This window comes from Mastigoproctus giganteus, chromosome 3 (assembly GCF_048544385.1).
Source record: "Mastigoproctus giganteus isolate SK-2022 chromosome 3, ASM4854438v1, whole genome shotgun sequence".
Lineage (NCBI taxonomy): Eukaryota > Metazoa > Arthropoda > Arachnida > Uropygi > Thelyphonidae > Mastigoproctus > Mastigoproctus giganteus.
Window position 1 is genome coordinate 12,586,805 of NC_143577.1, and position 27,415 is coordinate 12,614,219.

The 27,415-nt window shown below is 37.1% G+C and overlaps 1 protein-coding gene across 1 annotated transcript in view; it reads right to left on the reverse strand.

Moving 5' to 3' along the window:
• The window catches only part of LOC150087722 (tumor protein p73-like), a 135,462-nt gene that overhangs the window by 77,504 nt on the left and 30,543 nt on the right, over positions 1–27,415 (reverse strand). Inside the window, exons 3-4 of the mRNA XM_090369919.1 lie at positions 20,326–20,385; positions 774–886 (exon numbers count right to left, since the gene is read on the reverse strand). Of these exons, the coding sequence (XP_090226045.1) occupies positions 774–886; positions 20,326–20,385 (173 nt within the window). The remainder of the gene's footprint in view (positions 1–773; positions 887–20,325; positions 20,386–27,415) is intronic.

Below are 27,415 nucleotides of genomic sequence, written 5' to 3' on the forward strand. Positions count from 1 at the left end.
TTATCAACAGGTGTTATTATCTCCTTACTAAAAATATCACTGATTAAATTGGTGAAAAGTTAATTAGTTATTCACTTTTCACTTGTATTAATAATAAAAAATGTAAAAAAAAAAGTAAATTTAAGAAAGAAAAATCAAATGAAATTGAAATATGATGTAATGTGTACATTACCTAACTTTCTCAATGTCCAATTTAACTCAATTGTAAATTTAAAATGTAAATGTCATTTGATTACACTACAAAAATCAGAATCTAATCGACAAACTTATTCTAGGTATAAAATGTGATAATTGTCATTTAAAGTATTTTTATTATTACTTTGCTGTTTCAATCCTTATTATCCATTGTGAAGTTTAGAATTAGAACTTTTTATCATTATTAGCCATATGGTGCAAGGAAGCCTGAGGCTTATGCTGCACTGGCCAAAAAAAAAAAAAAAAAAAAAAAAAAAAAATCCAAGTTACCGAGAGAGAGAGAGAGAGAGAGAGAGAGAGAGAGTGTGTGTGTGTGTGTGTGTGTGTGTGTGTGTGTGTGTGTGTGTGTGTGTGTGTGTGTGTGTGTGTGTCAGAAGTAGAAAGGAATCACCAAAAAAGAGAAGAATGATGACATCCAAGCTCAGGACCCTGGATGTGCCAAGCCCATATTCACCAGATGTGAGCCCCTGGGGTTAAATTTCCTAATGACAAACTGGAAGTTTCAAATATTTAAAAACAGATATCACAAAAGATAACAAATACAAAAAAAAAAAAAAAAAAGAATTTGGAAAGCATACCTGTTGCTGTAGTCAGTGTGTTCATGTAAAAAAGTGTGATGCATAAGTGATGGAACTACCAAACCAATCGATTTTCGTAGCTCAACTGGAAAAACACTAGGCTTTGATGGAATCTGAAAAAAACAATGCACATATATAAAACCAAATATGTATATTGGTATTATTATAGCAAACAATTTAATACCACCTCTATTATCCTCTATAATTACTATCTATATTATCTTACTCAGTGTTTCTTAAATGACAGTTCACAAACTTATCCAGGTTCATGAAAACATTCTGTGACGTTGAAGAGAAAAATTTGATATTGGTGTCCTTTTGACTTTCTTGATTCTACAGTTGTTACTGTTATTTTAGTTTTCTTTTAATTTATTAAATATCTACAAAAAGTACAAAAAAAAAAAAAAAAAAAACTTGGCATTTTTGCTGTGGAAAATTTTAATAAAAACTATAACTTAGAAACAATGATGCAATAAAATGCGAATTTGGTGGACAGACTTAGTGACTGTATTTACAGATTTGTCATAAAATATGATTTAATTAAACATCAATCATCCATTCTAAATTCATGCAATATGATCATGCAAACTAGTACAATGTGATCAAGAAAGTGCTGGACCTTTCTAAACAGATACCACAAGAAAATATGAAGAAAATATAAATTTAAACTACATACGTAGTTTAAATTTATGGGTAAACTACACCAATATTATATAGTTAATTACTTAAAACCCATATATAATTACGCCTTGTGCATTTCATCTTTAAATATATAATATGTATATATTTCTCTGTCACAGTGATTCTGGAGCACTAGCTCATCTCTGCCTTGTAGCTATCTGTTTAAGCAAGTCTGCTAAACTAGTTGTGCACGTAATTGTTCGTTCTGCTGGAGTATTGTTTGACTGGCCACTTAGCAACCAGCAACACCAATCACAGAAAGCTGATTACATCTGCATATTTCTTGTAAAAATCTCTTGACTACCTCTGCATATGAATGAGTTGCAAAATATACATGCTGCATCTGGGAAAATGGCAACATTTTCCCAGGTGCAGCATGTGCTCTCACCACAATAGTACCAAATCTATATACAAGATACTGCAATCAGAGTGTCACGTTTAACATCTTTCTGATGCCATCTGTTGGTGAAAATGCAAGTTACTGCATTTCACACAAATACAGAGCCACCTAAACTTTGGGTTACATGATTTCTTGATTACCTTGTAGAAATCAGTTAGGGCTATCAGCCTTCTATTCACTATTTTCCTTCATGTTATACTATTTCTTACTAGATATGCAATCCTAATCAAAGTAAGCCCTCTTTCCTTTAATGCTTGCTTTACACCACTGATCTGCCGTTCAACCTAAATACCTACCTCTAGGCCTATTATCATTCCTTTTTGCTTCGAATATATGTTTAGCTAATCTCCCTTCTCCTATCCTTTCTACATGTCATAAAGATGACTGTATGCTAATTCTTTGACTGAACAGGAAAAAAAACTGGGCTAATTATAGTTCAATATTTTTCTCATTTCTTCACTTGTACTATGGTCGTAGCACTTCCATCTGTTAATAACATTTCTTTTCCTTAAAACTCTTACTTCTGTAGATTCTAATTTTTGATCAATTCCTTTATTTCTTACCAGCTTATCAATTCCAAAGGTTAAAACAGACTTAAAAACATATAGGCTTAGAAATAGCTAATTCCATTGTTGAAGGATTTTACATACATCAGTGATTATATACTGTCTGCGACCATATTTTTAAAGGTATATCACGGTTTTAATGTATTTGTGCTGTGTACTATCTCCCCAGTTGATAAAAGCCATGTAGCACCATAGGCTGTCATAATGCCTTTTCTTGAAATTAAAGCGCATTTTCATTTGCCTTGTACAACTGCTATCTCTCTCTCTCTCATATTCAACATAGAACTACATGATCACTCTCTGCTAATGGTCGTACTGTCAGCCCTATGATGTCATCTACTTTGTGAGCAATGATCAGAGATAGAATATTCTTGCCCCTAGTACTTTCTGCAACAAGCTGTTACAAATAGCAATCATCTAATTGATTTAAAAATTTTGTTCTCCATAATGAGTTCCCCCTTCCACCAGTTGCAGTAATCAGGGGCTCGCATTCTGAAGGGAATAATCACCTCCTTATCCCTGAAGCAAATCGACATCACCCATAATAAGGCATTCACATTTTAGCATTAGCATTAGTAGAGGCATTTGATGCAAGAAAGCAAGCTTATGCAGCATCAGCCAAAAAAATTAAAGTAAAATAAATAAATAAAAAATAACCACTTCCACTTCACCCCTCTGTTCGTTTGAAATACCTGTCCAGCCGAGCCTTAAACTTATTTAGGCTATCAACTTCCACGACAAGGGATGGAAGTCTGTTCCACCTACCAACCACCCGCTGGCTAAAGGCAAATTTCCGCACATCTATCCTACATCTGTCTTTCCTCAATTTGAATTTATGCCCTCTCAGGTGATTATTCTGAGCAAGAGAAAGAATCCCATCAGCATTGAGCATGCTCAAACCATTCAAGGCTTTGTACACCTCTATCAGATCACCTCGCTGCGGCCTAGTCTCCAGACACTGTAATTCACAAAACTTAAGCCTTTCTTCGTAAGAGCACCCCTTTGTTCCATTCACTAATCTTGTTGCCCTTCTCTGTACTTGTTCCAGCAGCTCTACATCCTTCTTGAAATGAGGTCTCCAGGCCAGTATACAGTACTCTAGGTGTCGCCTGACCATTGCCTTATACAAGGGAATAATCACCTCCTTATCCCTGCTAGAAAAATTCCTATATCTCATTGACAATACACCATGAGCTACTCTTGCAGCCCATCTGCACTGCTCAGAGAACTTCATATCTGCCTGCACAACCACCCCCAGGTCCCTTTCATTCTCTACCACTGTCAGTGTAGTACCACAGAGTTGATACGTTGCTCTGGGGTTGCTGTTTCCCATATGTAGTACTTTACATTTGTCAATGTTAAACTTCATTTGCCACCTCTCAGCCCATCTGCTGAACCTTTCTAGATCCTGTTGCAGCAGCATAGTATCAGTAGTGTCCTTGACAACCCTGCCAACCTTCGTATCGTCTGCAAACTTGGACATTAAGCTTGATATACCATCATCAATATCATTTATAAATACAGAAAACAATAAAGGACCCAATACTGAACCCTGAGGGACTCCACTAATAACATTAGTCCACGATGAGCAGTGTCCATTGATTACCACTCTCTGTCTTCTCCCCCTCAACCACCCCTTTATCCATAGCAGCAATTTGCCTCCAATGCCACACTGCTCCAATTTGTGCAGCAGTCTTCCATGTGCAACAGTATCAAAAGCCTTTCTAAGATCCAAGTATATAATATCAAAGTTATTCCCTGCATCCAGTTCTTTTGTGACTGCATCATAGTATCCAATCAAATTGGTCAGGCAAGACTTCCCCTTAACAAAACCATGCTGTGTCTGAGCTATAACTGAAGTCTCGTCTAGATGATCCTGCAGTGCTTCTTTAACCAGTGCCTCCATTAATTTTCCGGGAACAGAAGTTAAACTCACAGGTCTATAATTACTTGTGTCAGCCTTTGATCTTCCTTTGTGAATTGGGGTCACATTTGCACATCTCCAGTCCATGGGTACCTCCCCTGAGTCCAAGGAAGCTCTCATAATTATGGCTAAGGGTTTGCTTACTTCCATTGCTGCCTCCTTTAATATAACTGGATAGATTCCATCCACCCCAGGTGCCTTTCTTGTGTTTATCTTCAACAATTGCTCCTCCACTTTACTCTCAGTTATTACAAGTTTCTCTAGCTTACTGCCAGAGTTGAATACACCTCTGGCATTCCCCTCGCTGAATAACTCCTCATGTGTGAATGTCGATGCAAAATATTCATTTAGTTTGTTAGCTACCTGAGCAGGATCATCAACAGTTGACCCATCGATATCAAGTGGACCAATCTGATTCATCCCCTTCCTTCTAGAGTTTACATAAGTAAAGAACTCTTTGCTGTTTTTCTTCGCATCCTTTGCCAGGGATTTCTCGTAATCTGCCTAAGCCTGCCTAACCTCCTTTGTAACTTGGTTACAGATCAACTTGTATCTATCATAGGCTTCTGTGTCACGTGTTAATTTGTATGTATCCCATGCATTTTTCTTCTCTGCCATATGCCTCATTAGTTCATCTGACATCCATTTAGGCCTAAACCTTGAACAATATTTCTTAGTTGGTATGTAAAGCCTAGTAGCTTCCAAGATAAGTTCTTTGAATGCTTCCCATTTTGAATTTGCTGTTGGTAACATCATCAGTTGATCCCATTGTATAGAATTTAAATACTGTCTCAGTCCACCGTAGTCGCCTTTACGAAAGCAATACCCCTTCCCTTAACCTCTAATGGTAGTTACCTCTTTGAGTAAATCCCACTTCAGAACACTGTGATCACTGCCACCTAGTGGTTCATTTATCTGCAGATTCTTAATGCATGAAGAATCACTGCTGATAATCAAATCAAGAGTATTACTCCCTCTAGTTGCCTCCCAAACATGCTGATGAAGAAAACAATCATCCAATAAATCCACAAAAGCCTTGCTAGTGTGTGAGTGTCCAGCCCCCGAATTCCAGTCAATATCTGGGAAATTAAAATCCCCCATAATAAGACTCTCTGATTTACTGGCCCACTCTATTTCTCTGTACAGTTTTTAATTATACTCATCAGAGTCATTAGGCCTATAGCACACTCCTACTCTCAATTTTGATCTCCCAATGCTTATGTCACACCAAACTGACTCGACACTGCACTGTCCAGCGATGTCGACTGGCTTCACTTCCTTGGATTTTATGTGTTTCTTAACTAATAGCATAACCCCTCCTCCCTTCCTATCCTGTCTATCCTTTCTGTAGACATTGTACTCCCCAAATTCCAGTTCTGCATTCCTTATATCTGTGTGACACCACGTCTCTGAAATCCCAACAATATCTGCCTTTGATGTTTTGAGCAATACCTCAAATTCATCAAATTTATTTACTAGACTCCTAGCATTGGTGTACACACAAGTATACATGCACCTGCTCTTCCTCTTAGCCACCCTAATACAACCCATGTGTTTATTTGTACCCCAATGATTCCCAGCAGTCTCTGAAATATCCTGCATCTTATTTTCCAGGCTGCTGCTCATTCCAATAGAAGCAGTGCAAGAATCACTTTCTCCTCTGCTAGTGGCTACTGTTAATCTATTAGTCCTTGTATCCCCCCAATCTAGCAGTTTTCCGACCCTCCTAACACTGCCTCGATAGCATCAGCAAACATTCTTGCACCCTTTCTATTTAAGTGTATCCCATCCCTGTAGAAGCAGTCTCTCCTGTTAACAAGTACAGACCAGGCTGAAAAAAATTCTACCCCTTGAGCCTTGCACAATCTTTCCAGGGCCGAATTGATCGACAGGGCTCTCATCATATACTCCCTCCTATCGTGTCTGGGCAGGATTGCACACACTTTCAAATTCAACCCTAATTCACGGCTTTTTTTCATCAGTGACCTGTACTTGTTAAGTAATTCCGCCGGTCTCCTACTCTTAATATCATTAGTGCCAACGTGTACAACTATATCACCTTTTGTGCCCTTAAAAGATGATATCCGCTCTACAACGTCATCAACATTTGCCCCTGGCAGACATACCCTGGTCCTGTTCCACCTATCCTTTTTATAAAGCATGTTTCCCGTTTCCCTGACAATAGAGTCACCAACAACTACTAGTTCCTTTGGGACCAGCGCATTCTGCCTTGGGGGCTGCCGCTGTGTTGCGCGATGACCATGTGCAAGCTCTGGCATTGGTGTGGGCAGCTGAAAGATTGATGGGCCCCTCACTTGTAATCCTTCGAGGGCATCCACCCTGTCCTTCAAGCTCTCATATAGGCCCATAACAATGCTGAGTTGTCGCCTGATTTCCTTACACTCCTTGCATCGCGCGCACACACAAAGACATCCCCCATGGCAGTATCATGTCCCATACCTGACTGCTCCGCAAACATCAAGCAAATAGTGCATCTTAAAAGGCTGTGATTCAGAGGGCAACTGCCCCCCTCAGTTCTCCTCTGAGCCACAGCATTCCCATTAGCTTGAGCCTTTTGCTTTGCTGCTCTGGTTTGAGTCATGATTTCGATTTACTTTCAATAAAAATTTCAATTTCAGTACAAAATTAAATCCTAAACTTGTATCCCAACACAGTTATAACGCTATATATATATGTTTCAGTAATGAGTGTTATCTACGAAATCTACGAGTGTTATCCACGAAATATTTGTTTCAGTAACGAGTGTTATCTACGAAATATTTATGTTTCAGTAACGAGTGTTATCCATGAAATCTACGAGTGTTATCTACGAAATATTTGTTTCAGTAACGAGTGTTATCTACGAAATATTTATGTTTCAGTAACGAGTGTTATCTACAAAATCTACGAGTGTTATCTACGAAATATTTGTTTCAGTAACGAGTGTTATCTACGAAATCCCTTTATATAACTTCCGTATCAAGTTATGTATTAATTATTTATTTTTACTAATTATTTATATTATGTAACCTAAGTGATTATATGTATAGTTAAAAGTACAATTCAATTGCCAATGAAGTTCGACAAGATTAATAGATTTTACTGATTAATTTTCGCGTAGCAATGGCGGCTATTTACGATCGGTAAACATGTGGATTTGATACCCTTTCCGATACTAAGTAATACCTACAAAATCTCTATCTAAGTTACTTTAAACTTAAGTACCGTAAATAGGAATATAAAGCTACTCTAGAAAATAAGTTAATATGTCAATTTAAACTAATAAAGCAGAAAATAAATCAGAAAAAAACTTCTCTGTTCCAAGAGCGGCAGAAAGGCACGTCCGCACAGGCAACCCTCGTCCTCAGACAAAAAACTTGCTCACCCATCCATTTGCATGTAGAAGTTTTCATTGTAATCTTCATAATCTGCTGGTCTGTTGATTATTCCTATCCCCATTATACCTTTGCTTCCAACTGTCACATCACATCACACTGATTCTACACTGGTATGTGTAACTTCTGAACCTTCAAAAACTTTTATCAATTTCACGCTACTTTTGATAAGAAACATGACCCTCCACCACCACCACCACCCCCGTCTATCTTCCTTATCCTTCCTAAAAACATTATACATACCATTGTGAAACTTGTCATCCTCTAATTTCTGGATGACACAATGTTTCCAATAACCCTATTATGTCAGCATTAGTTTTTCCTAACCAGGAGTTTGAATTCACCCATTTTATTGATTATACACCTGGCATTATTGTAGACACAGTTGAGATTAAGTATTCTTGTTTTATTTACTACCCTGACACACCCTGTGAAGTTATTTTTAAGTTTGTTTTCCTAACATTAGTTTCCCACTCACTTGAAATGTCACTACCCTCAGAACATCTTGAAAAATATCAATATCATTTTAATATAACCAAATCCTTCGGAACCAGAGCACTATGCAATTGACAATTGCATTCTGGGACCCAAATAAAGAGTGCATTACTTGGCAGGTTACTCAATGTTTAAGTCCCCGACGGATTCCCAGTTTTATTTTTCTCTAGGGCAAGAAACCATTTCTTTGGTGACTCAAAATCTTCTAGCAATGTATCAAGTTTTAATGTAAGATTAGTGCACCCCTTACATTAGAAACAAAGTAAAAATTTATCAGTTGAGTGAGCTATTAGAATAGGCATATGATGCAAGAAAGCAAGCTTATGCAGCATCAGCCAAAAAAAAAAAAAAAAAACAACCCTTCCACTTCACCCCTCCGTTCGTTCGAAATACCTGTCCAGCTGAGCCTTAAATTTATTTAGGCTATCAACTTCCACAACAAGGGATGGAAGTCTGTTCCACCAACCAACTACCCGCTGGCTAAAGGCAAATTTCCGCACATCTACCCTACATCTGTCTTTCCTCAATTTGAATTTATGCCCTCTCAGGTGATTATTCTGAGCAAGAGGCAGTATCCCATCAGCATTGAGCATGCTCAAACTATTCAAGGCCTTGTACACCTCTATCAGATCACTTCGCCAGTGCCTAGTCTCCAGACACTGTAATTTGCAAAACTTAAGCCTTTCTTCGTAAGAGCAACCCTTTGTTCCATTCACTAACCTTGTTGCCCTTCTCTGTACTCGTTCCAGCAGCTCTACATCCTTCTTGAAATGAGGCCTCCAGACCTGTATACAGTACTCAAGGTGCGGACTGACCATTGCCTTATACAAGGGAATAATCACCTCCCTATCCCTGCTAGAAAAATTCCTGTATATCATTGATAAGACACCATGAGCTACTCTTGCAGCCCGTCTGCACTGCTCAGAGAACTTCATATCTGCCTGCACAATTACCCCCAGGTCCTTTTCATTCTCTACCACTGTCAGTGTAGTATGACAGAGTTGATACGTTGCTCTGGAGTTGCTGTTTCCCATATGTAGTACTTTACATTTGTCAATGTTAAACTTCATTTGCCACCTCTCAACCCATCTGCTCAACCTTTCCAGATCCTGTTGCGGCAGCAGCATAGCGTCAGTAGCATCCTTAACAACCCTGCCAACCTTTGTATCATCTGCAAACTTGGACATTAAGCTTGATATACCATCATCAATATTATTTATAAATACAGAAAACAACAATGGACCCAACACTGAACCCTGAGGGACTCCACTAATAACATTAGTCCACGATGAGCAGTGTCCATTAATTACTACTCTCTGTCTTCTGCCACTCAACCATCCCTTTATCCAAAGCAACAATTTGCCACCAATGCCACACTGCTCCAATTTGTGCAGCAGTCTTCCATGTGCAACAGTATCAAAAGCTTTTCTAAGATCCAAATATATAATATCAAAGTTATTTTCTGCATCCAATTCTTTTGTGACTACATCATAGTATCCAATCAAATTGTCAGGCAAGACCTTCCCTTAACAAAACCATGCTGTGTCTGAGCTATAACTGAATTCTTGTCAAGATGATCCTGCAGTGCTTCCATTAATTTTCCTGGAACAGAAGTTAAACTCACAGGTCTATAATTACTTGTGTCAGCCTTTGATCCTCAACTAGCATTATCAACTAGCTTTACCTTTGTCATGTGGAGACAATGCAAGTGATAAACTCATGACTTGCACAAGAATTGCCTACAACCATATAATTAGACATGGTATCCTCAGAGTATTCAATGTGGATCTTGTAACATCAAAGTAATTGCCACTGCTAAGGTAAGAATATTTGCTAAATATTATAGATTAACTTTCAAAATATTACAAAATTAAATTAAAAAATTACAACATAATTAAGTAAATACCAAAAATTTTTGTACTACTGAACTTAAGAATGATATTTACATGAAACCTAAAAAAAAAAAAAATCTAACTTAACCAGAATTAGCTTTACAAAAGTTACAAACTAAATTTATAAAATAACACAGAAAGCAATTTAAAAAGTTATCAAAATTAATTTTATAATATTATAAAAATTAAATTTACACATATTAAATATATTAAGCAAAAGAAAAAATTAGTCTACAGAATTCTTTATCCATACCACTAGTCCTTTAGACTTTTACTCACCTTTCTATAGAGCAAAGAGAGAAAGAGCCACTCCAATTTTTTCAGTATTACCTATTTCAATAATGAGTTAAGGATGGCACAGTACATCAATTTGTTAATCAGTTCCAGGTGATGATATATGCACCTGTTAAAATACTGCTTTTTTTTCTTTTTTTTTTTTTTGTGTATGTATAAATATCACAGTTCGTGATAAATTCAGTTTTCGGTTTATCTTCAATCATCCACAAAAATCTGGCCCTAATCCTAGTTGTCGCATAAAATCAAAAAATGTGAATGAACCAGTTCTAAAGAGTAATAACAATGAATATGTATAAACAAATTATGGAGAGCATACTGATCAAGAGCAAAGTTGTACATGGACCGTCAATTACTAGTCAAAGATATGTCCCCCCAGCTTTAACATGGGTCTCACAAGTGATGCAAGCTGTTAATCTGACCATCAACAAGTCCATGTCACTAATTCCCTATAGTCCATGAAACAAACTTAAAATGAAAACAAAGAAAATATTACTTCCTGCAAAATACCATTAAGAAATTGATAATTAAGTTTGCTTCAATTTAAGTTTTCAAGGGGAAAAAAATTATTATATGTAGGTAATACTTGACTGAACAGCATGCTGAAAGGTGTAGAGCATTACTTCTCATTAAAAAAAAAATTTTTTTAAATAAATAAAACTCCTATTCAAGTTTTACATGTAAATTTTGGTAATTATAAACAATTTGAAAAAACATTCCATTAATTTTATTTATTACAACATTAAATATAAACAAGCCATTCCCTTTTCATTTCAATCAATCACTAGTAAATGATGATACAGTAGATAGAGTAAAAGGAAAGGTGAGAAGGGACATATATAAAGTAATCAAATTTCTGGATATTGTGTCAATATACATGATGACTGCTCGAATGAAGCATGCTAAACACTATTAACTCCTTGTGGACAGTCATTTTAGATCATGAGTCAAACATTTCATGGATCACATGAAAAGAATACATGGGCCACATGTGGACTGCAGGCTACTGGTTGCCAACTACTGGAGATAAAAATTGAGAGTAGGAGTGTGTTATAGGCCTAATGACTCTGATGAGTATAATAAGAAACTGTACAGGGAAATACAGTGGGCCAGTAAATCAGAGAATCTTATAATGGGGGATTTTAGTTTCATGGATATTGACTGCAATTTGAGGGTTGGTCACACACTAGCAAGGCTTTTGTGAATTTATTGGATGATTGTTTTCTACATCAGCATGTTCGGGAGGCATCTAGAGGGAGTAATACTCTTGATCTGATTATCAGTAGTGATTCTTCATGCATTAAGAATCTGCAGATAAAGGAACCACTAGGTGGCAGTGATCACAGTGTGCTGAAGTGGGTTTTACTCAAAGAGGTAACTACCATCAGGGGGAAAGGGAAGGGTTTTTGTTTTTGCAAAGGTGACTACTGTGGTCTGAGACAGTATTTAAATTCTATACGGTGGGACCAACTGATGATGTTACCAACAGCAAATTCAAAATGGGAGGCATTCAAAGAATTTATCTTGGAAGCTACTAGATACAACTAGATACTAGGCTTTATATACCAACTAAGAAATATTGTTCAAGGTTTAGGCCTAAATGGATGTCAGATGAACTAATGAGAGTCTTATAACGGGGGATTTAATAATGGAGGCAGAGAAGAAAAATGCATGGGATACATATAAATTAATGGGTGACATGGAAGCCTATGATAGATATAAGCTGGTCTGATTAGACAAGCAAAGGCAGATTATGAAAAATCTTTAGCAAAGGATGCAAAGAAAAACAGCAAAGAGTTCTTTACCTATGTAAATTCTAGAAAGAAAGGGATGAATCAGATTGGTCCACTGGGCATTGATGGTTCAACTGTTGATGATCCTGCTCAGGTGGCTAACAAACTAAATGAGTATTTTGCATCAACATTCACACATGAGGAGTTATTCAGGGAGGGGAATGCCAAAGGTGAATTAAACTCTGGCAGTGAGCTAGATGATTTTGTAATAACTGAGAGGAAAGTAGAGGAGAAATTGTTGAAGATAAAGATAAAAAAGGTACCCGGGATGGATGGGATCTATCCAGTTATATTAAAGGAGGCAGCAAAGGAAGTAAGCAAACCCTTAGCCATAAATATTAGAGCTTCCTTGGACTCAGGGGAGGTACCCATGGATTGGAGATGTGCAAATGTGACCCCAATTTACAAAGGAGGATCAAAGGGCAACACAAGTAATTATAGACCTGTCAGTTTAACTTCTGTTCCAGGAAAATTAATGGAGGCACTGGTTAAAGAAGCACTGCAGGATCATCTAGACAAGACTTCAGTTATAGCTCGGACACAGCATGGTTTATGTTAAGGGAAAATCCTGCCTGACCAATTTGATTGGATACTATGATGTGGACACAAAGGAGCTGGATGCAGGGAATAACTTTGATATCATATATTTGGATCTTATAAAGGCTTTTGAAACTGTTGCACATGGCAGACTGCTGCACAAATTAGAGCATTGTGGCATTGGAGGCAAACTGCTCCTATGGATAAAGGGATGGCTGAGTGGGAGAAGACAGAGAGTCGTAACCAATGGACACTGCTCATCATGGACTAATGTTATTAGTGAAGTCCCTCAGGGTTCAGTATTGGGTCCATTGTTGTTTTCCGTACTTATAAACGATACCGATGATGGTATATATGAAGCTTAATGTTCAAGTTTGCAGACGATATGAAGGTTGGCAGGGTTGTTAAGGACACTAATGAGAGTACGATGCTGCAACAGGATCTAGAAAAGTTGAGCAGATGGACCGAGAGGTGGCAAATGAAGTTTAACATTGACAAATGTAAAGTACTGCATATGGGAAGCAGTAACCCCAGAGTAACGTATAAACTTTGTGGTACTAGATTGACAGTGGTAGAGAATGAAAAGGACCTGGGGGTAATTGTGCAGGCAGATATGAATTTTTTTTCGAGCAGTGCAAATGGTCTGCAGGAGTAGCTCATGGTGCATTATGGCCACAGAAGCCGATGTGCCAACAACTACCAAAAAAAAATATATATATATATACACCTCTACTAATGCTAACTCCTGCTCTATAGGACTACTGTGGTCTGTTCACTGTAAATGTATTTCTCAACTGGAGATTTCTCATTTTCAAATTTTAACTAACAGCAAAAGCCAGGTGGTTCAAATTTGAAAATGAATTGAATTCCACAATATAGATATACAAATTAATCAAATAAAGAAATTTAGAACTCAATTTTGTGCGCCATTACACACACACGGACTCACGTACAGAGAGAGAGAGAGAGAGAGAGAGAGAGAGAGAGAAAAAAAAAACTCAATTTTTGCTTCTCAAACGTACATTTTTCCATTGATCACCAGAACTTGGTGTACCCGAGTCACCATGTTACAGGTGTAGCTGAAGAATGGAGTGATTGTCTGGTTGAGTTCTGTGATTGGCTGATTACTGGAAATTCATAATTTACCTCATTTTGCCTCTCTCATTGTTAGACTGGATGCAAATGCTCTTCTGATTTTAGTAGGAAATGCAAAATGACCACCAAAAAAAAGCATTCTTGTTATGATGCATAAGCAATTTTTATTATTGTAGGAGCAATATGGCCTTAGTTGCTAAAGCTCCTAAAAACCAAACAACAACAACAACAATTCTTATTGTTAATGAATGCAAAATCATCTTTCTTTTTTTTTTTTTTTTATATATATAAACCCAAAACGAGAGGTATTAGAACCTATAGTACTTGGTACCGTGCTTGAGTTGGACGTCAAGAAGACGAAAGAAGATATTTGTTGACATTGGACTTGAACTTCTGTAGATTGTAATTTTCAGGAAATACATATGTAGGAAGGTGGTTCCAGAAAACGGCGGTTGAATGAATAAACGAGGAAAATGAAAAGCTGGTTCTGTAAGTTTGAAGTTGGACAGTAAATGGATGTTGGCTGGTGGAGGCACGTGTTGGGACTGTTTTGAAAGAGAGAGCAGACATTAAAGAAGCCAATTCAGAAGAACAGTGCCCATGGAAATATCTGTAGAAGAGGCATGCAGCAGAAACAGTAAGTCTATGAGACAGCAAGTGGAAAGATTCTGTTGGAGATGAATCATTTAATAGCCAAACTGCCCTCTTCTGAACGGAATTAAGAAGACTGAGAGGGGCTTCGGGGGCACCACCCTAGATGTGGGAACAATATTCCATGGTAGGGCAGATTTGCGATTTGTACATAGTGAGCAGCTGTTCGGAAGAAAAGTAATGCCGAGGGCGAAAGAAAAAAACAAGTTTTTTAGATGCAGAGGAAGCAATATTTGTAATGTGCTTGTGCCAAGAGAGATTAGAAGTCAGGGCAATCCCCAAAAAAGATATATCATTTTGCCTAGAAATCGGAGTGTCACCAAAGATAAGCATAGGAACAGAAGAATCCTTTTTGCGAGAAGGCCGCCGTAGCCTAGTGGTCAGGTGCGCGGGTGCACGTGCCTTGAGTGACCGGGGTTCAAGCCCGTGACCACCGAATACGGTGCTGTTTCTTGTATTCTATCTATCTTGTGAACTCTTCTGACCGTTTGGTTGTCCCAGAGTATAAACAGAAAATTTATTTTTATTTTATATAAGACAGCACTGAGTTTTCGAAGGATTGAAATCGACTAAGTTGTCTTTGCTCCACTGGAGAATTACCTGGAGTTCGGCATTTAAGGAATTGGTAGCAGATTTTTGAGAAGTTGAAGCTGATTGAGCGGGACAATGTTTCTCAAAATGGAAAGTGGAATGCAACTTGCTATCATCGGAAAAACTATGGATAGGATTTCCAGTCGATGGAAGATGGTCATTAATATACAAGAGGAAAAGAGTGGGGGAAAGAACTGAACCTTGGGGACGCCGGCATTAGTGGAGAGGTTAGAAGACAGAGAGCCACCTACCATCACCCTCAGTGAGCGATCAGAGAGAAAACTGGATAACCAATTACAAAAAACAGTTGGCAAACCATAAAATGGAAGCTTGTTTAGAAGACCTTTATGCCAAACACGATCAAAAGCCTTTGAGATGTAAAGAGCATCTGCTTGTGTTTCACCAAACTTTTCCATTGAATTAGTCCCTAAATGGGAGGGATTTTTCACCCTTTTTAGGAACTGGCTGGATATGAGCAAATTTCCAAGCAGAAGGAAAAACACCTTTGGAATAAGAAAGTGAAAAAAGGTGGCAAAAAACAGGAGTAAGTTCAGGAACACAGGTTTTGAGAACAAGTGGAGAAATACCATTGGGACCTGGAGCTCTCTTAGCATCAATATTCGTCAAAATCCTTCTGACATCCTTTTGACGGAAGACACAGGAGGCATTGAATGCAGCATGTTGGAAATGGTGGGATTGTTTTACCAAGATCATTAATACTTGAGTTGGAAGAAAAATGGGATACTAGCAAGTCAGCTTTATCCCTGGCTGAAGTGACAACAGAACCATCTGGTTTGGAAAGAGATGGGAGCAGAGATGGGCAAAAGTTGAGGCCAACAGCTTCGGCTAGAGACCAGAATGCTTGGCTACCATTAGGGCAAGAGGCAAGTTTTCTATTCTTAGCCTGTTCAAACTCTAGTATGGATTGATTAATAACTGCTTTACAATTGTTGCGAGCTTTCGTGTAGGCAGAAAATGAAACCGAAGAATTAAAAACAAGCCAATTATGACATGCAATGTTCTTCTCTTGAACAGCCTTAGCACATTTATTGGAAAACCAAGGTTTAAATAAAGGACGAGATTTTAAAGTGGAGTGTGGGATAAAGGATTCCATTCCTGCAAGAATAATTTCACTGACATGATCTAAGCAAACATTGACATCAGATGTCAGATGTTTTGAAACAGTAATCCGACCAAGGAAAAGAAGAAAAGAAATCTCGCAGGTCATCCCATTTTGCATTTTTGTAATGCCAAACAATATAAGGTTGGGAATAGCCATGAGATAAAGGCTCCATTGGAGAAAAGACAATCACCAAGTTGTGATCTGAGGTGCCAAAAGGACCTCTCACTTCGACCGTGCACTTAGAAGGGTTGTTTGTGAGAAAAAGATCAAGGTTGTTGGCCGTATGGTTAGGATTGTCCGGTATTCTTGTAGGTAAATGAACAATCTGTGCAAGGTCATTAGTAATTGCAAAAGCCTCAGCATCTCGACCAGCTGGGTCGGTGTGACTAGAAAACGGAAGTCAGCTGGAGTTGTGAACATTAAAATCACCAAAGGAAATTTCCTCACTGTTAGGAAAGTTGGACTGGAGAAAGTCAAGTTGTAAAGAGAGGAAGTCAAAGAGCTCCAAGTGATTAGTGGAGTTGGGAGAACGGTAGAGACAATAGATGAATTTGACACAATGAGGTAGAGAGATTTTGAGTTAGAGAAGATCGAAAAGATAAAGATAAAAAAAAGTCGGCAAAAAACAGATTCCAAATTAACAAGTCTCTGACAAGGAATATCGGAACGGACACATGCACAAGTAACACCTTTGAGGCGAAAAGAATCATACAGTGAATAATTTGGGCAACTGAGATGAGCAGTAGTTGAATCAACCGATAACTGAGATTCTGTTAGAAAAAGTACATGGGATTTGACAGACTGCAAGTGGAAATGGATATCGTTGAGATTAGAATTGAGACCACATATTTGTGAAATGAATTAGGAAGTGTTTGGGAGGTTTAGATCTTTTCCCAGATAAGCTTACTCTTTTAGTTTGACAATTCATGGTGTATTCAATAGTAAGAAAAAGTGGGAGGGACATGCTGTATGAAATTTTGAAGTAATGAAATTTTTGGATATGGCGTACACATGGTAAAAATATACCCAGATCCTTGACGTAACGTGGCCTCGACAATGCCCCCCACATACATACTACTTGGACTCTCTCCAGTCACTTATCTGGCAGAGTAGAGGCAGCAAGATTATACACTAGCTGATCCGGAAGCCTCCTAGAGAATTATCAATAGGTTCAATCCGGTGTACTAACTAGCAGCCCGCTTGCGAACACTGTTTTAGAGCTGTACCCCCAAAATGTAAGGAAGATTGGATCTTGCCATGATGTTCATCATAACCTCAAAAGTCATCAATCATACTGCATGATGGAAGAGATGGGGAAGGGTTGACTGGAACTTAGCTCTGGAGACTAAACATGGGTTCCACCACTTCAAGCCTCCAATAAGCAAAGTGGTAGTATTGCACCGGTTAATGAGAGTCATCTACCACCTAGTACTGCCTGGTAACACAAGAGGGGCGGCATTCCTCCATGTGGTGTGGGCGCCACACCTTGACCCCTACTTACGTTGGTTCACACCTGGGTGGACACCCCCCCCTGTTCTTGTGCATGGAGGTTATACCCAGGATTACTAACAGTCCCACCATCGTGAAGGTGCAAGCAGAGGATTTGGCTGTCACAGACCATCTGGACTTCACCGAAATTGGGTCCACTTGACTTGAATGTCACTCGAACATCAGTTCCATCAGCGTTTTAGACTCCCACGTAGCAAGTACAGCTTGTCTGGCATATCTGAGAAAATGTCTGTGACAACCTGAAGTAATGTACAGGCACTAATCAGTGGTTGTGTCTGGTGTTAATTTTTGTTACTTGTTTAAAAAAAATTGCATTTTTATTCACCTATTTTTTGCTCCGTATTGCCATTTCAGCTCCGACATTGTGATCTAATGTGACATCCACCTGTAACATGCGGGCAACAAGGAGAGGGGGAGAAGCAATGAGTGGGAGGTGTCAATCACTGCCTTCTTCCTCTTTCTCGCCAAAGAACGGAGGTGCCCCCATGTTCTGGAGTATAACCTATTTTTAGAACATTTTTATTTTTTCGAAAAAAAAACAAAGTACCACTGATGATATATAAAATCCACACTTCACTGAGAAGTGTAGGTATAGAGTAGTAGCTCTTATATTAAAAATTAAAAAACTGCTCTACAGTGTCCAAAAATTACATATCCATTTGATGAAAATGGTCAACATGAAAAGAAGTCTTTCAAAAGCACTAACACTTCCCTAAGAAGAGAATTATACTATTTACTTGTAATGTGGTGCACCCCTACAGCCATTTTAATGCATTTTTTGTTGGTACCTCATCAGTAGGAGGCATTTTGTTGGTGTAGCACCTGACATGGTGACATTTTAACTCACAAAATGAGAGATGCAGAAAGGCATGAAAACTAAAGTTTCGCCTATTAAGAGTCCTAAGTCAGCTGTAGATTTTGCCCATAACAGGACATGCATTCATTTTTATAAAACAAAAAATATTTAAATGAAAAGTCTTTTCAAACACATTAATCACTCAAATTATAAGACTAGCATCACCAGTTGCCTATATGCTACACCAAAGGTGTCAAATATGTGGCCCACAACACTCCCGAGTACAGACTGAATCAGATTAAAATTTAATTGGGAAATATTCAACAAAATAATAAAAATACAATAAAACATGGATATTTCATTTTAAAACTAAAAATCATAAAATTCTATACCCGATATTGATAAAAGTTTCTCGCAAACGATGCCAAGTTTCTAGCAAACAATATTAAATTCATTTTGAATCTTTTTGTTGTTATATCTTTTATAGTGATTTTGAATCTGTTTGCAATATATAATTCTATTCAATTCAATTTTATATATAATGTATTCAGTATTCAAACATTAAATTATATGTTTCTTTTTATCTATAGTTCCTATCTAATTTGTATGTACATATGTGTTAATAAATAAAGATAAATACATATAAATATTGAAAACCAATGCATTTTAAAGTCAAATCAATATGCAGTCCACACTGATCCTCATATAAAGTTTTGTGGTCCCGTTCCTATTTCAGTTTGACACCTATGTGCTACACTACAAATAAGTAACATTATACTTCTCTTCTTAGGAGGTGTTTTTATTCATAGTAAGTGTAGGCAACTCATTGTGGCTGTCTTAAAATTTGAAAGATCAATGCTTTTGAAAATATTTGTCTTTTCACTTAGTTATTGCCTAATCTATAAAAAAAAAAAAAAAAAAAAAATGGATGCAAGTCATGGTGTAGACAAAGTTACTATCTAACAATAAACTCAGAACTATTAATAGCTCAATTTTGAAAAATTTATTTTCAAATCTTTTGCCACCATCCACTTGTGAGTTAAATCACCATTAGATTGTCGGATGCTACAGAAATGAGGGGCAATGAGCTGGATATCATCATTCTTCTCTTTCTTGGTGATTCCTTTCTATTTCTGACTCCCCCCCTCTCAGGGGTAACTCAGAATTTTTTTTTTTTTTTTTTTGGCTAGTGCAGCAAAAGCCTCAGGCTTCCTTGCACCATATGACTAATTATAATAATAATAATAAAAGCAGCCACCCACCAATAAGGTGCCAAAAGCACCAAAACAGCTGACTAGAGGTGGTGCCACATTACAAATAAGTAACATTATACATCTTAGCAAGGTGTTAGTTATTCCTAATGCAGTATACAGGCAACTTGTGGTAGAAGCTTAAAATCTGAGAGATCAATACTTTTGAAAAGGCTTTTTTTTTCTTTTCATTTAAATACAGTATTACCTATTCTACAATAAAAATTGACATAAATCCTATTATAGACAAGGTTATCATCTACAGACAAGCTTATTATTATTATTAGAGCTATCAATAGCTAAAAATGTAAACCAATAATCAAACTTACATTAAAATTCTCAGCACAAAACATTCTTGCCATTTCTATCAATTTCTTTTTTTGTTACTATTCTGAAGATACATTGAGAAAGATACTGTAAAACAGATGCTGTAACTTTGTCATTTCCCCAAAACCATAATACTTTTGTAATTCCTTGCTACTACACTATACAATGACCTTTTTTTTTATTTATAAAGTTTAAAAGACAAAAGAAGTTTTAAGTTATATTTTTAAAACTACCTCAAAAGAATTAATTGGAACAGATGCTGATGTTGATGGCAGTGACTCATCATTGTCATCCTAAAAAAGAGGAGAAAAATAAGCAGTTTCAATAAACATTCTTCATATGATTAACCATCTTATTTTTGATGTAATGTTACAGATATTGATAAAATACAAGAGACATCTGGAAAATAAGGTACAAGCCAGTTGTACAAGTGCCATTTTCTCAGGTAGAAAAGTAACAGTTTGTGCAATGAGTCAGAAGAATGTCCCCTACCCTCAGATACATATGTAAGCAATTGTGGCATGAATACAAATATGGCAATGACAGAAACATGGGCCAACCTCAAAAGGAGAAACAATCAAACCCCAGCCATATAATGAATATGAATGAATGAATGAAAATCTGTTAATTCACCATAACTGGTGTCATCTGTGGGACAGCTAAGGGAGTGTTATACACAACAATTTCACATAATTTGGACCCAACTTAGAGGAAAATTTATACATTTTTTAAGCCTATTTACATTTAACAAAAATTAACACTTTTGTATGTTACAGATATTTAACAACATATGGGTTATTTATGGCTATAAGGATCACAGTAAGCTGATAAAATAAATAATTTGCATGGTCTGTTCTTCAACGTATTCTTATTATTTGTACTTATTTCTTACCCGACACTGTATAATAAATATATGATTTATCAAACTGACCTCCCCTTCTACCTTTTCTATCCTTCCTGAGAACATTACACATACCACAGTGAAAAATCATCATCCCCTATTCCAGAGTAACACCATGTTTCCATTGGCTCCATTATTTCAGCATTAGTTGTCCTAACCAGGAGTTTCTTAATAACTAAAGCTAGATAAACTTTTCTCCTCATTTTAATGACATTAGCACTCCCCTTTTTGAATATAATTAAGGACACTTCTTGACTTTTTTTTTTATTGCCATTTCCTTAAGATTTTTTGTTTGCAGACAAAAGCCTGCTTATACTCTGTACTGAACTATACATTAGTGTCATTTGACATGCAATTCCTTTTGATGATTCATCTCTTGCAATTGTGGTCAATTCTTTCAACAGCTCTGAAAAGCTTTCTCGTCAGACACATGATACAGTCTCTCCCAATCACATGAAAGCAAGTGGTTTATGATGATTCCTATTCTGTGAACTTGATGGAGTATATATTTTTTTGTCTTTATCAACTTTGGCGTCTTCACATTGGATTCATCAGTCAACAATATAACATTATCTGACTGAAATTTGCATATAGATGTAGCAAGGTCAATCGTTTATTTTTTATGGTAAATGAAATCAAAGCATTGGTCTCTTTGGGTTGGTTGCTATGCTATTTTGTTGGAATAAACTCCCATAAATAAGTGTGCAATATCTATGTTGATATAGTTTAACAAGAGTGCCATGACTTTTTTATCAAAAACAATGCTTTGTTTGTTGAGATGACATGATATAAAAAATGAGGCATACGATGGATACCCTATCTTTAGAGGTTTAACTGAATATTATGTTCAGATACAAATAGATTTTCTATGTTTTCAGGTTTGTGGATGGTCCCATGTGAGATACAAAAACATTTGTCTGGGTTTGAAATGCAGATATATTGTATTTTTTTAAATTTGCATTTCTGCATAATTCCATTATCTTTATCCTTTGTCTTGTAGCTGAGGGCACTTTCTTTTTTGCTTGGTTCCTCAAAGTTCCAGATGTACGGGCTGGTTGGTCTGACTGCTTATATGTTGTTCGCATGTGTGATAAGCTGCTAAAAATAGTACAACCCTTCGGCTGTAGTTGTGGGACATGGTCAACTGCACTTAAGTAAATATGGATAGCAATTAAAACATATCACCTCATACTAGATAAAATCACGGATACTATTCGTTGAAAGATGAATGTCTGCTGCAAAAATGCATGCTCCATCTCTCCAAGACTATACACATTAATGCATTTTTTTTTAAGAAAACCCCAAACATGAGAAGTACTAAAACCTATAGTACTTAGTACCATGCATCGGCTGAAGGTTGAGAATGTGAAAGGAGATACTTGTTGACATTAGACTTGAATTTATGTAGATTGTAATTTTCAGGAAATATGTACAAAGGAAGGTTGTTCCAAAAAAACAGAAGTTTAATGAATAAATGAGGAAGAAGAAAAGTTGGTTCAGTATGGATACTTCTCATACTGCCCATAGAAGTATCTATTGAAAAGGCATGCAGCAGAAACATAATGGCAATGAGACAGAGAGTGAAGAGACTCTGTTAGAGATGAATCATTACTTAGCCTAACTGCCCTCTTTTGAATGGAATCTAGAAGCCTGAGAGAGGTTTTGGTTTTTGTTATTTGGTTTTTAGGAGCATTAGCAACTAAGGCCATATTGCGCCGGGATATGCGGTGGTCATTCCCTGACCTTTCCGCATCCTCCGTATTTTGTGGTGATGGGCTCGAACCCCGGTCTAATAAAGAAGTGTGTGCTACGCACTGCTGCTCCTTACCACCTGGCTATGGAGGTGCCGAGAGAGGTTTTGGAGGCACCATCTCAGATGTGGATACAATATTCCATGGATTTGCAATTTGTATGGAGTGAAAAACTGTTTGGACAAAAAAGTAGCATTGACAGCGAAAGAGAAAACCCACCCAGTTTTTTTACACGTAGAGAAAGCAATATTTGTAATGTGCTTATGCCAAGAGAGATTAGCAGTCAGGGTAATACCAGATAGAGATATATATATGATCTTGCCTAGAAATCAGAGTGTCATCGAAGATAAGCATAGGAGCAGGAGAATTCTTTTTGTAAGATATAAGACAGGAATGAATTTTAGAATATTTACCCACTATAGAATTACCTGGAGATCAGAATTTAAGGAACTGGTAGTGGATATTTGAGAAGTTGAAGCTGTTTGTGCAGGGCGAGGTCTCAAACTGAAAGGTGGAATGCAACGTACTATCATCAGCAAAACTATGAATAGGATTTCCAGTCAAGGGAAGGAGGTCATTAATATACAAAAGGAAAAGAGTAGGAGAAAGAACTGAGCCTTGGAAAACACCAGCATTAGTGGAGAAGTTAGAAGATAGAGAGCCATCTACCATCACCCACAGTGAGCAGTCAGAGAGAAAACTGGATACCCAATTACAAAAAATAGTTGGCAAACCATATGATGGAAGCTTATTTAGAAGACCTTTACGCCAAACACAATCAAAAGCCTTTGAAATGCCAAGAGCAACTGCTTGAGTTTCACAAACTTTTCCATCCATACTGGTGATCATTGATCGGATGGAAGGTTTCTAGATAGTTTAAGAGTTGGCGATTAATTGATTTCTCTATTACTTTAGAAAGAGTAGAAGTAAGTGGAAAGGGATGAAAATTGGATGGGAGGGATTTGACACCCTTTTTAGGAACTGTCTGGATATGAGCAAATTTCCAAACAGAAGGAAAAACACTTGTGGAATAAGAAAGAGAAAAAAGGAGACAGAGAACAGTAGTAAGCTCAGGAGCACAGGTTTTTGAGAACAAGTGGAAAAATACCATCAGGACCAGGAGCTTTCTTAGTCATCAGGATTGATCAAAATCCTTCTGACTGAAGACTACAGGAGGCACTGAATGCAGTGTACTAGGAATGGTAAGAGGTGGTTTACGAAGATCAATACACAAGTTAAAAGAAAAGTGGGATGCTAGCAAATCAGCTTTATCTTTGGCTGAAGTGGAACCATCTGGTTTTCACAAAGGTGGGAATAGAGATGGGCAAAAGTTGCAGCCAATAGTTTTTAACAGGGACCAGAATGCTCAACTACCATTTGAACAAGAAGCAAGTTTTCTACTCTTACCCTGTTTGAAATCTAGTTCGGACCAATTAACAACTGCTTTACAATTGTTGCATGCTTTGGTGTAGGCAGAAAATGAAACTGGAGATATGAATACAAACCAATTTCAATATGCAACATTCTGTAAGATACAAATCTTACATGTAAATAAGTATATGGGGTGTACGTATATATACGAAGGCTAAAGGAAATTTAATAGAGGGTAAGAATTTAATAAGTATAAATACAAATTTTAATAGGATGGGTCGGAAAGAATACATATCTTACAGGGTTTTAGTATGCAATGAGAAATTAAGTTCACATATTACATGGAAATGGAATTGTAAATAAGTCTATTCTTGGAAAAAAATTAACAATCGCAACAAAGTAGATTAACGGGAAGCATTGCTCTAAGTGCAAGCAACAATGGATGACAAACTACAGGGGGGCTAGACAGCTTATATGGAGTGGGCAGGTTTAGAAGAGAGAGAACTTAGTAAAAGTAATACAGAAAAACAAAGAGTCCGTGATGAGCGAGATTTTCAGAATAAATGAACGGTCGTGGTAGTTAAGGAGACAGCCAGGAATAAGTTTTAGTAGTGAGGTGGGGAAGGCACTTTAAGTGCATCTGTCTGAATTACACATTCCATTATCATGGAATGTGTAATTCAGAGCTCCCTTTGAACTGAAGGCATTGGTTAGTTAAGGAAGTGTTCTGAATCATTATTAGAGAAGTTTACGGACAATGAGAAAGCTGTCACCCTAGAAATAAAGAGTATAAGAATAATGTATGGAGATGTATAGATTCTAAAGTACCAATTGATAAGCATAAGTGATTGAGAGAGACTGGGTCACTTAAATCATAATCTAGAAATTGTAAGGCTATTAGGGCCATATATGCATACTAGTGAAATTGATAGTATTCAGAGGTGTAGTGAATTTGATTTGAGAGATTTGTGTTCCAGAACCATAAGTCTGCATAGTAGATCAAAGGGTCCATATGTATATATATAAATGTACAAGTAATATAAATATTAATCACATGTGTAAGGAAGCCAGATGAAGGATGAACCATCTGTGGTGATAATTTTATTCCAGGACAGGAATGTACTTGTGTAGAAGGTATAGAACGAATTGTAAGCAAATTGTATATAAGTCTGTTCAATGTTATAATATATGAATAACTTTTTTTGAAATGGAAATTAAATATTTGTTTTTGATTACCATGTCCAACAACGCACAGCCCGAAAACACTATACTGATACCACCTTGGCTGGGAAACAAGAAAAAAAAAACTCAGAAACTGAAAACTTCTGTTTTAAGTACATAGTCAGGTTGCTTGTAGACTGATTCTATCTTTGAATTGGAATAACAAAAAAATTTGATTAGAAGTAAGCTCCCACAATTGGCCAACAAGGATCATTCTCACAATTCTTCTCTTGAACAGCCTTAGCACATTTATTGGCAAACGAAGGTTTAGATAAAAGATGAGATTTTAAAGTGGAGTGCGAAATAAAGGATTTCATCCCTACAAGAATAATTTCACTAACACGATCTGGTCACACATTGACATCAGAAGAGTTGAAACAGTAATCTAACCAAGGTAAAGAAGAAAAGAAACCTTGCAGATCATCCCATTTTGCATTCTTGTAATGCCAAACAACACAAGGTTGAGAATGGCCATGAGAGAAAGGCTCCGTTGGAGAAGGGACCATTACCAAGTTGTGATCTGAGGTGTATAGAGGACCACTCACCTCAACCATGTACTTTAAAGGGTTGTGACAAAAAGATCAAGCATATTGGCTGTGTAGTTAAGATTGTGTAGTATTCTGGTAGATAAATGAACAATCCGTGCAATGTCATTAGTAATTGCAAAAGCCTCAGCATCTCAACCAGCCAGCTGGGTCTGTGTGATTAGAATATGAAAGCCAGCTGGAGTTGTGAACATTAAAATCACCAAAGAAAATTACCTCACTGTTAGGAAAGTTGGACTGAAGAAAGTTAAGTTTCAAAGAGAGGAAGTCAAACAGTTCCAAGGGATTGGTGGAGTTGGGAGAACGACAGAGGCAACATATGAATTTGACAGAGTGTGGTAGAGAGATTTTAAGAGAGAGAAGATTGAAAAGAGGGGATTACAAATTACTAAATCTCTGACAGGGAATATCACAGAACGGACATATGCACAAGTACCAGCTTTGAAACGAAAGTAATCATAAATAAAATAATTCGGACAACTGAGATGAGCAGTGGTTGAATCAACTGATAAATGGGATTCTGTCAGAAAAATTACATGGGGTTTGGAAGACTGTATGTGGAAATGGACATCATTGAGATCAGAACTGAGACCATGTATATTTGTGAAATGAATGAGGAAGTGTTTGGGAGGTTTAGATCTTTTCACAGATAAGTTTGTTCTATTAATTTGACAGTTCAGTAGACATTCAAGTATGACAATTCAATATGCAGAATGATTCAAGGTACAGGAGAATTTGGCATATACACTGCATAGTTTAACACCTTTCTCCATTCTTGCTATTCACCCACTCATTGGAGTGGATAGAGGGGAAAGATAGATACAATCAGAAAAATTGCAAATATTCAGTATTTAAAGTAATCAGAAAAGGAGGGAAGAGGGGATTGCATGAAATTGGTGTGGTAGTTCACATACAGAGGAATTATAGGAATTTTTTTATTGAAGAAAAGAAATTTAATTTTTTTTTTTCAATTTAAGAATAAGGAAACAGAAAAATAAAGTTATATGCTGACAGACACAACAGTATATGATTTTCAACAGGATAAATTATTTACCTTTAATTTCAGCCACTTGATTTATACAGTTTATATTTAAAGTTGAACCCCACCACCTATTTAAAATTTTATTTCTTTTGCATCAAGACGTCATCTTTCTACAGGGATGGGATACACTTAAATAGAAAGGGTGCAAGAATATTTGCTGAAGACATGATGACAGATGGACTAAGAAAATAACAGAATGGTACCCAAGAGGAGCTAGAAGAAAACCTGGAAGACAAAGGCGGAGATGGATAGATGAAATTCATGAGTTTGTGGGTAATAAATGGATGGCCGGTGCTCAAAACAGAAGGAACTGGAAAGTTGCTGGAGAGATCTTCATCCTGCAATGGATTGAAAATGGCTGATGATGATGATGATGTTACCAAGAAAGGCTTACATTCTGTAAATTGCAACTTCTGGAGATTAGGCACCTGAAAAGTGATCCAGTTAAGGTGTTCAAGGCTTTGAATGGATTAAGCAAGCTCAATGCTAATG